The following is a 14,123-nucleotide window of genomic DNA, read 5'->3' as shown; positions in this document are numbered from 1 at the left end:
ACAGCCCCAGGAAGGAGGGGCCACTTCATTCTGGGGATCACCATGGCTTGCAGAGGAGAGCAGAGGGTCTAGAGGCTGTCGTTGTGGCTGACAGGTCACTGCACAATCTGGAGATGAGTCTGCAGATCAGGGGAAGAGCTGAGGAGAGCAGGCAGCCATGTCTAAAGCTAATGAAAATCCCTGGAGCCAGAGGGGAGTAAGCAAAGTCTGCAGTTCAGAGCGCCACTGATTTAATTGAAACCAGGTAGAAGGAGAGACACTCCTGCAAGGATGCAGTGAACAGGAACTGCTGTTTGATGAGCTTTTTTTGATTCTGATGTCTTGTAAAGCCAATTCCATGTTTTTCCTGTTTAAAAAAAATCCAGTGCTTAATCTAAAATCCAGATTTTTTCTATTTTTTCAGGAGGGAGAGTTGTGAGTGTTTGTTTACTTTGAAGCCTTTTGGTAGTTTGAGGAACTCACTGTAAGGAGAAAGTCTAGCCTTATCCGTTGCTTTGCATGGAGCGGTGAGGGAAGCGATATGCAAGTAACCCCAAACCTGAAGTTCAAAACTACGAATGAGCATGCAAACTAATTTCTCTGGGAGCTGAATCAGAGAGAAGCTTTTTGTTTGGTTGGATTGTAGGTTTGGAGAGAGATGGAAGGCTTGGACAGAGACACAGAAGTCTGCCACCAAAGCCAGACAGATTGCTGTCTCCAAAGAGACTGGTTCACAGATGAACCAAGAGCTGAAAGAACTGAGAAACCACTTGGGAACCGGTTCCTTCATCTGTTATCAGGCAATAGGGGGGGGTCAGACAGCTCAAGGAGCTGAAACCCAGGCCACATCTCCAGGGAGGCTATAAATAAAAAGTCAAGAGACTTAAGCCGGAAACTGCCCAGGAGAGAGGCAGGAAGCTTCACTGCCTCACAAGACAGGAGCTGGAAGAAAATATCCACCTGAGAATTTTGATGACACAGAAGTTAAGCTAAAGATGGAGAAAGATCTGTTATTGATATTTTTCTCTAAGATTTTAAGAGTCCTGCACCTGCTGCACACTGTGAGAAGGAAAAAGCTGAAATACAAACCTCAACTGCTGCAGTAAGATTCTATAGGAACCTCCGGACACATCTCTGGAAGACTGAGTCGGTCTCGTGTTGAAGGAATTCTTGTGACATGCACTTGAAATAACTACCAAGTACTGTCACCTCAGCTTGAGGGTGATGAAAAGGGAAGGTGATAACACCTAGCAAAAGGTAGCTGCCAGCCTGTGGAAATCTTGAAGGAAGTAGGTCAAGGAAGAAAGGGGTTGAAGCTGTCATGCACCTTCTAGAGCTGGAACAACTACATGCTACCTGTCCCTTGGAGGGAGGATCGTAAAAAGGGCTATGTGGGAAATGGCTGAATAGAGCGTGGGCTGTGGAGACTATTTATTCTCTGTGCTAGAGATACTGGGAAGGACTTTTTTTTTCAAGGAAAACTTGCTCTGTCAAGGAAAGATTTTAGGTCTGGGGAGATCCCTCTGAAGGATATGCTACAAAAAGTGGAGAAGGGAATGGGTTACCTCTGCAGTGAGACATAAAGGCATATCCTACACAGTGGAGAGCTTGTTCAGAGAAAATCCTCTTCACGTGTGAAATTACTGTGGCAAACCATGAGAGACATCTCTCTCAAGGAAGGGAATCAATAAACCTAGCTGAAAGGGGTCTGAAAGACCTTTCTGGGAAGTGGGAAATTTACAGGGAAGGTTCTGCAGAGTTAGGGGGCTGAGAGAACTCTTCTGCCTCCTTAAATTAGTGTAGCTGAGGGAAGATAATTCCTATATGGTATGAAAATCTGTTCTTGGGGAGGACCCCAACAAAATAGACTCTGGCTTTGGTCCACTTGAAATGACAGAAGTGGGAGAGGCACAAAGTGGACAGGTTTTGTGACCACGTCCCAGCATTGCTGGGGAATGGCACAAAGGACATGCCTGTTTATGAAGGTGATGGTGCTGAGAAAATTAAGAGGAAAGTCAGGAATTTAACTGTGTCGTAGTGATGCATCAGCCCCAGCAGGGTTTGTCTTGCCTGGTCTGTTTGAAACTGCTCTGGCTCATGCCACGAGTTGTGGCAGCAGGGCCAGGCAGGAGATGGAGGCAGTAGAGCTGTCAGAAATGTAACATGAAAATGCGTTAAAAGCAAGCCTCTACAGCTCATTGGGTCCTTGCAGGCAGGTCCTAGCTTCCAGGCAAGATTTGAGTTGCAGCAAAAATACAGAGGAAGCTTCCTTCTGCCATCTTGGAGACCTGAGCATCTGTGCCCTGTGTGCTGCTTCCTGGGCAGGGAATGGTGTTTCCTTCTTCCCAGAGATTCCTCTGGCCCCCTTGCCCAGAAACACACACAGAAACAAAGTCAAAATAAATAACTGCATGTTGCAGTTGGTTTGATTTCCTGGTATTCTCTCAACAGCACAGAACAAATTACATTTTTTTTAAAATGTAGGAATGACTGATGTTGTTTCAGGAGTAATAGCAGCAAGAACCTGTGGATCATAAATTCAGGTCCTTAGCTCTTGACATGTCTATGTAATTAATTTCATAAACTGCTCAACTCTGGCTTAAAACTGTTTAGGTTTCTCATCCTGTTACTCTGTCTGGTAGGCTGGTTCAGGGTCTCAGTTTTTCAGTGATTAAAAACATCCTAATTCCAGCCTAAATATATTTAGAAACACTATATTCCCATCTTGTTTTTTCGACGATTTGCCTTGGGTTGGTGTAGTTTTCTTTCCCATTTAACTTTTTCTCAATGATTCTTCTGTGGAAAACATAAAGCTCTTGGTCTCAAGTCTAGCAAGACAAGTTGTTTAGTCTCTTCTCATGACACACTCTCAATGCCTCTAAACACCTCGGAGCTGTCTCTTCACTGAATCTTCTCTGAATGAGCCACTGCTGAACACTGATGATCATAATTACAGATAATATTCCAGATGAAATCTTGACAGTGGTTTCCACAGTAGCATTAACATTTTATGTTCCTTAAACTCTTGCATTCCATGAACAGATTCTGGTTTCCAAGGGCCTCATTTCTTCTTGCGTTTTGTGCTTTGAGATATCTATCCATAGGTTGGGACTAGTGGAAGACTGTTTCCCTGCTCTAAACCGACATTTTGTCAATAAACTTAAGCTTCTATCAAACATGGGTTTCATTTAGTTTTCTCCTAAAGAAATAGCTTTTGTTTAAAAAAAAAAAGAAAAATTGAAAGGAACTCTTCAGTTTGAGGAAAGCTTCCATTTTCTATTCAAATAATAGATGTAAGAAAAAATTTAATGGTACTAAGCGAGATGCTTCAGATGAATAGACAGTAAATAGAACACTAAAGAAAGGGGGAAGTAAATGATCTTAAATAGTGACTGAAGAATGTAGACTCAGGAATGGTGAGCTTTAGAGGCTGTTTTTGCAGATTGTAACAGCTTGATAGTTACATAAGATACATGGAATCCTTGGCAAAACAGGTTTTTTAGCATAGTCCAGCAAGCAGGCAGAATACATGCGTGGGGGATAGCTATTCTAGATGTAATCTGCAAGTACTTGACGTTGGAGTGGGTCCATCTAGGATATAAGAATCATGATGAAAAGAAGATAACCTTTTGTGGTTACCAGAAGGGGGGGGAAATATAGGTTGATATGTAGAAATAGCCTTTCATAAAACTCCTAATTTTTCTGTTTCACTTCCAAATTTTATGTCCTTTGGAAATCTTGTTCAGGGAGCAAAACAGGGAATTTCAAGTTAATTTTATAGAGGCTCCACTATTCTTGCATTATTTAAAAGAACTTATACTAAGTCCTGGCATGTACATGTCCCTGTGGAGAGTATTATAGATCATAACAACAATCACTTTTCAATTAAGGTGCCATTAATTCATGCTTCAAAGATTCTAATTTATAAGGAACAAATCTTGATTGTTATCCTGTGCCATGTTTGGTTAAGCAGTCCTTCCTAAAAATGGACAACTGGGGTGCTAGTGAAAAAGCAGCAGCTTAAAAACCACAAGAGCACTGGCCATCGGAGTCTTGCAGTAAATTTGACTGTAAGCATATTTCACCTCCTTGTTTGACAGAAACTGTTTTTCTCTTTCTATTTTCAGATATTCCATGGGCACCTAGAATTTGTAAGATCCTCTCAGTGCTGGTTTTATAGTGACGTGACCACACAGACAGTGTCTCTGTTACGCTTGTGGTTCAGCTTTACGGCTGTCAACTCTTGCAAACTTTTATAATAGCTGCAAACAGCAAAACAACAGAAGTCTCAACTGTGTTTAACTGAGCTCTTCATCATGTTGCAAAGATTATTCTGTTGCATAGAAATCTATTCTTTCTCCCCTTTTTGCTTGTTTATTAATTTGTAAGAACTTCATGGAGGACTAGATTTGAAACTGTGCATGCATATATAAACAAATAATTAAGAATCCTATTACATCATTAAAAATGAAGTGATGAGCATGTTGAGAAATTAAATCTTGCAGTGAGGACTGCACAAGAATTTATGTTACAAACCAAAATGATTTGTTCTGTTGTGTAAAAGGCATCTTGATTAAGGTCAGCCTCTGAACAGAAATGGTTGCAATCTGCAACTGAAAAACTGCACCACTGTCTGCACTAGAGATTAGAGCTGGCTTGTTTTCATGCACATTTGGTCAACAGATGGTCCAACTATTCTGTGGGCATTCTGGCAATGTAGAAGTCTGCACATCAATGACAAAAACCTATCATACGAATAAGTAAAATGTCAGTGTCCATCTGAGTAAAATGAATACCCAGTGTCGACTTCTCAAAAAGTAGCGTAGCTGGCTGACTTGGAAGGAGGAAAACTAGCAAAACATCCTATTATTGCTAAATTAGCCAATACCATTTATTCTGATAACACTGAAAGAACAGAAAGACTATGAGGCTTATATAAAAGATAATATTATTGGCCTTTGGCCAGAGCATTAGCTAATATTTGCTGTCTCACTGGATTTTTACCTTAGAAATAAAAAAAAAAAACAAAAAAACCCCATGATATGCTGTGAATAATTCTTCTGTTCAATTGCATTTGCAAAGAATGGTACACGGAAGTCATGTTTCCCTAAACACAGTAGAAACAAACAACAGCAGGCAGTTTCTGGTCTGATATGCTGAGGAATACAGGGTCTTTTTTCAAGGTCACAGCTTTAATATACAGCCTATCTATCTGGCAATATGGCTTAAGGTATTCCTTTCTCTCTCCCCTGCCTTTGTGTCACCCATACACCTGTGCCACTGCAGTTTTCCCTCCTCCAGCCCCTGTTCCAGCTGGGCTGTTTCCAACTATATCAAGGGATTGGGCCAGCTTAAAAGGAAAAGAATACAAAACATGAAAGGCAGAGTGAGAAAAACTGTTGCATCTTCACAGCTGAAGAAGCAGCTGTACAGGGGCGAGAGTCTGGGTGAGGAGATGAGGAGTGGGGAGAAGCTTGAGGACCTTTGCCTGGAATTGGCACTCACCATTTTTTGTTGTGAAAACCGGTGTCTTTGTGGTTTTGTCCATCACTGCTTCTCTGGTTTTTGACCCCTGTCCTCCTCTTAACCATACATATAGAGCTGAAATCAACTATAGTCCCAGGCCTTTATTTGCGGTAAGCCTTGGTGGGATCTGCTAAGCCCATGGGATTTAATTTCTGATTGACCTTGAATGGGACCAGTGTTTTGTAGATGGCTTCCCTTATTCCCAGTGGTCCTGTTGTGTGAAGGAGCAGAACTCTGTCCAGTTCATCCTCCATTCAGGAGAGTTAGCGTTATTACCAGTTTTAACATGCTTGATGAATGCAGATAGATGAAAGACAATTTTTGGTGATGCCTATTATCACCTTCTAATATGGAAGTGCAAACCTTCCTTCTTTGGCTGGTGGAACTGAAGTTGATTACGTTTTCATGAGATGGTAGTACCAGATTTTAGACTACACTTGCTTTTTACATCCTTTTGAAAGGGCAGAGAAGGGTGAATGTGTTCAGCAGCTGTACTCATATAAACAAATGTACTGGCACACACTGCTGCACCTATAACATAGAGAGTAAATACTAGTAATGTGTTTGACAGTCTGTCTAAATTGCACAAACCTAACAATTGGCTAGAAATACAGCAGGTTGTTGGTTTTTTTAATCTAACTGATTTTGTTCCAAAATGACAGTAATTTTATCATGGTGTTTGGTTACATTGTTGATAAGGTGTATATTTGCACACATTTGTTTTTAATTTTTGTAACTGAATTGCAGTAGGATTTTAACAATACAACTAATTACTGTGCATATTCAAAAGATAAAAGAGTGCCCTTAATGTGTTATTCATAACATGGAGTATGAGAACATTATAAGGCCGGGATTGTCTTTAAATATTAATTTCATGGTAGCCATGGATGCATTAGGCTTTTGTAAAGAAGAAAAACACTGAATGCAACTCTTAATTTTTTTTCCATACAGTTGACTTTTATAAATATTTTTGTTCTCTAGAATGGAGGAGACGGTGAGAAATCTGCTAGAGAGCCAAGGATCCCCAGGCCAGCATGGAGAAGGAACTGTCAATATCATGAAGGTATATCAGGTATTAGTGACTTTTTACCTGTTTTCTTGTGATAGAAAAGTTCTTTAAAACAAAGATCACACTACTGAGATAAATGTGTCTGGCATTGTTTCCTCTGTGTGTTTATTAGCTATGAATACTTGTAAATAGTGGTCAGTACCATCTATATTTTCCCGGGTGTTCTCTCACCAGAGTTTAAGGGTTTTCATTTTTATTATCATTGTCTTATCTGCATTTGCTGCTCCTCACAATTAACAGGACAGAGAAACTAGCTTGGAAGACTTTATTAAAGCATTTAGTATTTTAAGTAATATATTCCAGCATCTTTAGAAAACATAGATGCTTGTGACAGCTTGACCTTCAGATTGTGATGGATAATTTTATCCACTCATAATCTTACTGAGTGTGAGGCTTCTATATCAAGCTCCATAGTTTCTTGTTGCAGTTTGTGGTAGGTGCATTTTATCAGTCTCACTTGGGGTAGAGAGAGTATCTCATGACAACATTTCAGAGAGCAAAGATTTTAAGAGGTTTTTCAAAGGGAACCGGGTTTGTTTATACTCTTTATAAGAAAGGAGAGTTTTGCATTTTCCTAATGTACTGCCATATTCTGGAAGCAGTGAACCTGAGGAGATAGCAAGCCTTTTTAAGTGTCTCTGGAAACAGGAATGAAATAGATGCCAGTTCATCAGATATTCTGCACATAAATTCTTAAAAAAAAAACACTTGAGGAAGCTAGTCCTGTCCTGTATCTTTTTAAACAGATTAAGTATTTTGTGAAGACATATATTGCTGAAATATTAAAATCTATACTACGTAGTGATCCTTCAGATAAAACACTTTTCAAAAATTCTAGTTATATTAGTCCATTCTTACAACTGATGGATCAAAAATACAGCAATATAGCTAAACAAAAATGTATATTAAAGAGTATTTATCACTGTAATTTTCATTTTAAGCTTGGATTGAAGGGAAAAGAATCTTTTAGATTAACCTTCCAAAATAAATCAATTTTTCTTGTTAAAATGATAGCCTATAAAATTTAATTTCAGGACAAATTAAACTTTTTGTTGAAGTTATAATAGAACACTGTGCTTTTAGAAACTGGTAATAAAAGCATCTATATTTTACTCACTGTCCTTTTAGAATGCAAAAATGAAACTCAGTTCCCTCCTCTTGGTTCAGAATTTAAATCCATACTTTCTGTTCACTGTTGCCACCATACAGAGGGGTTCTGAAGTGGGCTTGGTGTGAGTCCTTTGAGTGGATTACTTGTCTTGTCTGTTTATAACAGACAGCTGAACTGGTTTTATTACCTGCTTTTCTGTATGCTGTCTTACTGTGGAAAACACAGTAAGGTGGTATGACAATTAGGTTTTAGCATCTTTGGGTTTTGTTTTTGCAGTCTCAGCAAGAAAAGGAAAACAGTACTTCCGTTTCTTTCCATCAAACTGGGGATTTGTGTGTTCTTTAGTTTTCTTTTAGGCACTAAACTGGAAAAAAATTAGCTATGTGGTCATTTGAAATTTGAAATTTTGTTTGATGCTTTCCTAGAGGGGACATAAACTCGTCATTTTGGTGCTTGTATATTTCTGTGTAATTTTTCCTCCATCTTTTATTTCTTAATTTTTGAAAAAAAGAGGCAGTTTGGTAATAGTCTTGGTTTTTTCTCATTTGGGGCGATACAGACATTGGCATTTGTTGTCTTGTGCTAGCCAGGAAAATGGGTATCATGGTGTGTTTTGTGTAAAATCTCTTGGGTTTTATGTTCTGACCAACAAAAGAGCAAGGCAGTTCTCTCCAGTTAATGATAACAAGAACAGTTCTTTGTTTTAATTCACCTCTAGCAAACAGCCCCCTCTACCTAATAAAATGCTGTCTAACCCCTTTTTTTTCCCCTTCTTTCTGGACATGGGGCTTTGTTTGAATCTGCTCGGTGGTAGTCTGGGTGGATTCCCCAAACCTGAGCCTGGCTGTCTTACAGAGTGAAGCATCTCTGCCCCAGGACCTTAAAGCACCCATATACCTGTTACTCTAGGATTTTTTTAAATCTTGTACTCCACATTGCATAACAGCTTCCTTCTCTTCCTGTTCCCTTCTTGTTCTTGGAAAAGTTCTCACTCATGATATCAGTCAGCTTTGTTTTTTGGAATTTCCATTTCTTCTATATTGCCAATATGTAATTTTATTTGGTTATGAATTTCTTTTCATAATTCATGACTCAGAAGCAGTGGTCTTTCCTTTCCTGAAAGAATAGCTAGGCTAGTGCATCCTATACCAGTCTGTGAATGGTGAAACAGGTAAAAAATATGGAACATTGCCATGAGTGTTGTGTTTTTTCTGAATGTCTCTTGACTCATTCATCCTCACATACCTTTTGTTTACTTTTATGACAAACTTCTTAACAAATAGTTTATTTTCTGGGATTTTCAAGGAATGGCTCTATTCACATGCAAAACAGTACATTCCTGCCCTCGTATGGCTACCTGCTATGTAGGTCAGAAATGGGTTCACTTGATGTGTGTTGATGAGTCACACGGTAAAAACAGTGCAGTATGATTTAGGCAACAGCCACATGTAATAATAAAAGCTAATACCTGAAAGGTGCTTCAAAACAAATACATGGCAAAGAATGTGTGATCTGAAATGTTCACAAAATATTTTAACATTGAAAAACATATTAATAAAACATTATATGAATCATTAATCTGTTATTGAAACCAACTGTGTGGAAATCATGGACAAACATATAATCTAAATACAGGATGAATTTTATTGCAAATACTGCGTCCAGGTTTGGCAAGAGGCATCAATATTGCAATAGAAGCATTTCATTTGTACCTTTGTAAATGGATTCAGACATTTTTTTCATATATTTATAAGGGTAATTCACAAATGGGAATAGAACTTGAATGTACAACCTAGGTAATGTTTCTGAAAAAACACTGATGTATTTGGGGTTTTGTGAACATGATAACCATATCCTGTATTTGTAAATGAAGTATAGATGTGAGCTAACACACAAAAAAAAGGTTTTTATGGTCTGAATTCAAGTGATGCGTACACAAAACTTACAGAATGTATAAATACTAACATTGTTTCGAAAGCCATCCTCTACAATCAGTTACCTTACAGAAAATATTCTGAGTCATAGCTGTTCTCTGTGATTACTATGATATGATATGATCAGTACTCATTGCAAGAGAGTATCAGATTTTACTGCAGTTTCACACCATGTATTTCATAACAAATGAGGACATGACCTAGGGGATCTCCAGGGTGACTTGCTCACATATGTCCCATATTTTCTGACACCATGGTAAGTTAGTTTTAGTGTGTGAAACCTGTTCGAATTAATATCCGAATACTTATAAAAGATGCCTCTTGTGCAATAAACACTTTTGATCTATTGACCATTGTCTATGTATTTGTTTTTTACAAATCTAATTATTGTTCTGGGATGTATGAAATTGAGTTCTTATTATAATATCAATATGCCTGACTCCAGAATAAATATTCTTGCTGGTGAACATTAGATGTTGCATGGTGATCATGTTAGAAGAATAATAATAAGATGGAGCCCAGAGCGTGCAGTATTATTGCAATATTGTGTTAGATCTTGCTGAGATTCTTACTTGAAGCAAAATATTCTAACCCTTTCCATAGAGCTAGCTGCCCTATGGGAACTTAATTTGCTGGACTTAGAGATGGATGATGTGATTTCTTTAGGGTAAATGAATTTAGAAGCAGGACTGTAAACAAAATTCTCCTCTGTTATCATTTTACATAATGACTGAAGGAAGATTTATAATGAATGCTAACGTAAATGTGGACAAGAATATGTGTGATTTGAATTGCTGTGAACCATCATATTTCTTACTTAAATGTTTACTTGACTAAAAAGCTCTAGCATGTAAGAGCTTTATGATGTTTCCAAGAGGCATTGCCCATGTAAAAGTAAGACCATGAAAGGCCAAAGCAATACCTCACCCTCATATTCTCATTCAAGACACAAGTACTTTATCTAAGAGAGAGAGTGATCCCCAGAAATAACTGTGTGCAGTACTTGAACCCAAGACATTAAAACAAGCAGCCCACAGACTTTCCTTCCAATGTTTGTCCTTGTGATTTGGATATCAAAACCCAGAGTCTCTTTCTTGTTTGATCACAATACTGGATAACTAGGTAGAGTCTTACCTGATTACAGATAGCTCAAAGACTTTCAAGGTTTTTTTAAAATCCTTTTGACTGCATGTCAGTGTACAGTGATTGAAATGGATGAAGAAGAGAGTTTGTTCTAAGTTCACGATTTGTTATAATTCTACAATTGTCAATATGTGCACTAAAGCTCAGGACAGACGTGGTGCAGTCACGTTGGAGTGGAAGGATGATGTTCTGTTTACAGTACTGTGTTTGCAAGACTACATTTTGATTGTTTCATTTGCTACAGATTTCTCCATTTCCTTGGACAAATTCACTTCATCTGTCCATCTTTAACCTTTGTTTGTAAAAAAAGGGTAGCAACTTATCATTTAGTCTCAAGTATATTTAAGACATCATCATATATATAAACCGCTGCTTCTGTGGCAATGGGAAGTGTTATAAGTACAGAGCCAGATAATTTATTTTTTTTAAAAAAAAAAAGGGGGGTTTCACATTTCCTGGTAAACTTGGAAAAAGGCTTATTTCTCCTAAGGAGTTTGTTTAACATATGGACACTTCTAATAGAAAAAGAATCAGTTTCAAAGTGGAGCTTGGATGGTCTTCAAGCAGGGCTCTCCTGTCTTGTATTAAAAAGTATGGAAATGAATTTTTGCTCTTGGGACTTCGGGGATTTTGAGACATGAATTCATATGAAAAACCTCATGACTGTAGGGGCTGTAATCTCTTCAGAACCACACTGTGCTGCTTTGAGATTTGCACTCCAAATTCTTTCTGTTCTTCTCATCAGCAGGAACTGAAATCCTGGGTTGTAGGCAGCCTGAATCCCACCCCATCTTATGTCACTGGCCCAGTCATCCCTCAGGTTCTGTGCGAGTGCAGAGTGTCTAACTGCTTGTTCACCAGCTGACATGGTCTAGACTACTTTTCAGCAGCAGGGATTTTCATCATGCTGGACAGTGCAGGTCCTCAGAGATTGATTATACAAATTCAGAAGAGGAACAACATGAATAATGAGGTCAGGGGATTGTCAAGGGGAATGATCCCTGTACTGAGTTCAGTGCTGTTGAGTTGACTCCAAGAGAAGTCTGGCTGAAAGACTCAACGGAGGTTACAGGTAGCTTTAATAGTAGGGTGTGTTTGCAGGTTTCTTTGGCCCTGGGTGCAGTGGTGAAGAGCAGCTTGAATCCTTACATTTTTTTAAGTGAGGTGTGACTTGTTCCATTTTTACTCTACTGCTCATTTCGGCACCCATGTGACTACACTGGACATCCAAGTGGTAGCAGACAGTTTAAGCAATTGCAGCTGATGCGTTTGGATGGGCTCTTCTCACTGAGGAAGAGCTGTGACTGTGGTTCAGCTCTGCTTTTTTTGTCACTGTGGAGGGATGATGAGATTTTGAGAAGTAATTGACTTCAGAAGAGATTTCTTAGGCTTTAGTGTGCACCATGAGAAGAATGGCACACAGCTCCATGGGGGACATCTGTCCCATTTGCCAGGCATCACCACCAGTGCAATCATGAACTCACGCTACAGCTTTACAGGAGGAGTGGCTTTGAACATAAGAAATTTCAGTTTCATTTCCCACCCTCTTGCTGGATATAAATATGTGTGCATGTCCCTGCCTTATCCACAGCTAAGAAAAAAGATTTAACTGTGAAGACTCAATACTGGTAACTTCCAACACCAAGGATAAAATCATTCCAGTCTTACAAGACTTCTAATTCTCAGTCATGAAGTCTGGAGCATTTTGCCATTTGCTTTCTGAAGCAGGTGTCAGAGAGGTGTGACTACATAAGTGGTACAGGCACATTTCAGGTGGCATTGTTGGCCAGATCAACCCAATTTTTTGTCTGCGTGCTTTGAGACTCAGATGTGGAACAGTTGTTGTGACTGTCACTTCTAATTTGCACAGTCGTTGGTGTCAGCAGCTCTTTCATGAGAAAAAAAAAAAAACAACACCACAACTGTAACTATTGGCAATACAATTTTATCTTAACACAAAATTACAGAAGCTTAATATTCAGGCCACTGATATGTAACATTTTATAGATGGGGCATGGCCATGAATTGAAAAAAAGGCACTAGCTGAAATCCACGTTGGATTTTTAATGCTAACTTCTATTGCAGAAAGAGGAAATATATCCTTAAAATTAAACTTGTATCACTGGACTGGAAGTGCCCACAGGAGACTGCATCAATCAGGCCTCCTAAGCTGCTATGGAGAACATTACTAGACAAAGCTTAGCAGTTTTGTGTCTCCCAGAGGACAGGAGAGGAGCCACCCGCACTCTTGGGAGCTCCACCAGAAATCCCGGGCTGTCAAGGACGCAAGCATTTGCTTGGGCTGCTTTTCCATACAGAGAAATGCAGGGCTAGCTCAGTAACAACAAACTCCTTATGGCTTTTCTCTGGTAGATTTCCACTACTGTGCAAAGATTCTGATAAATATTTGTTCCCATATTTAACTAAATTAAGATTGGATTCTTGCCCCCAAAGGAGATGGATGGTGCTCCTCAGACAATGTTCAAAATTACAGTTTTGTTCCAAGGACAATATGTGCAAATAGTTTTCTTTTTGATTGTTGTAATACAGTAACAAAGCAATGGACTTACATTTAACACAACAAAGTCTCGTAACTGAAATGTGCCATTTGTGTGCCAGTTTCTCAGAAAACAAGCTGTTCTTTCCTTCCCAGAATCCTCTATATATCCACAGTAACAAGAGGTGAAGAGTGACTGATTCTATGGTACTATTATGTATTATACCGATTGTAATTCTGCATTTAGATTTTCCTCTGCAGTATAGTGCTGCTTTGCTATGACTTTCTTCGAGTTCTTACTCCTGGAATGAATCTAAAAAAGTCAGCCTATATACATTGCCTAAAGCCTATACATATGAAAGGGGCATAACGGAGATTCAGAGACACTCTCTGGAAAGCAGGGTGATGATGTGGTTCACAGCCTGACTGATACAGGTCATCCTAATGCATAAGGGGACTTCCCATTTATGCACAACAGGTTGTCTGCAGCCTTAATCTTGACATAATGGTGGTGTTCTGATTGCTTTTTTTCTGATTCAGGGGATGTATTTGGGAGAAAAGAGTATGGCTCTAAAATGACTCTGCTTGGTAGTCCTAAAAGACGGGAATAATCTCCGGGAGTTTATAGCTGATATCACTTTTAAGGTAATCTATCTGCTGCTTGGAGAGATGCTGGTATCTTCTTATGTAAAGGCCAACTTGTTGCTCTGTATCTGCACGTATTCCTCACACAGGTCAGCTTGGGGCTACCAGCCGCAGGGCTGTGCAGGCACGCCGGCTGAGGGCAGCCCACGCTTTGGCTATGTGAGAAGGCCAGCCTGCAGGGCTGCTGTGCCACGCTTGCCGTGGCACCCGGTGCCACTT

At 39.2% G+C, this 14,123-nt stretch overlaps 1 protein-coding gene across 10 annotated transcripts in view; it reads left to right on the top strand.

Moving 5' to 3' along the window:
- NCKAP5 (NCK associated protein 5) overlaps window positions 1-14,123 on the top strand; it is a 245,345-nt gene that overhangs the window by 96,695 nt on the left and 134,527 nt on the right. For 9 of the 10 annotated variants that reach the window (XR_008823499.1, XR_008823500.1, XM_056349063.1 and 6 more), the window contains one exon: window positions 6,487-6,577. Coding sequence is in view for 8 of the 10 variants with exons in the window: in XM_056349063.1 (XP_056205038.1) it covers window positions 6,487-6,577 (91 nt within the window). In the remaining 2 variants the exon portion in view is untranslated. The remainder of the gene's footprint in view (window positions 1-6,486; window positions 6,578-14,123) is intronic. The other variant, XM_056349061.1, reaches the window with a different exon arrangement.

Source organism: Falco biarmicus, chromosome 8 (genome assembly GCF_023638135.1).
Source record: "Falco biarmicus isolate bFalBia1 chromosome 8, bFalBia1.pri, whole genome shotgun sequence".
Classification (NCBI taxonomy): domain Eukaryota; kingdom Metazoa; phylum Chordata; class Aves; order Falconiformes; family Falconidae; genus Falco; species Falco biarmicus.
This window is presented reverse-complemented; position numbering and strand designations above follow the sequence as displayed.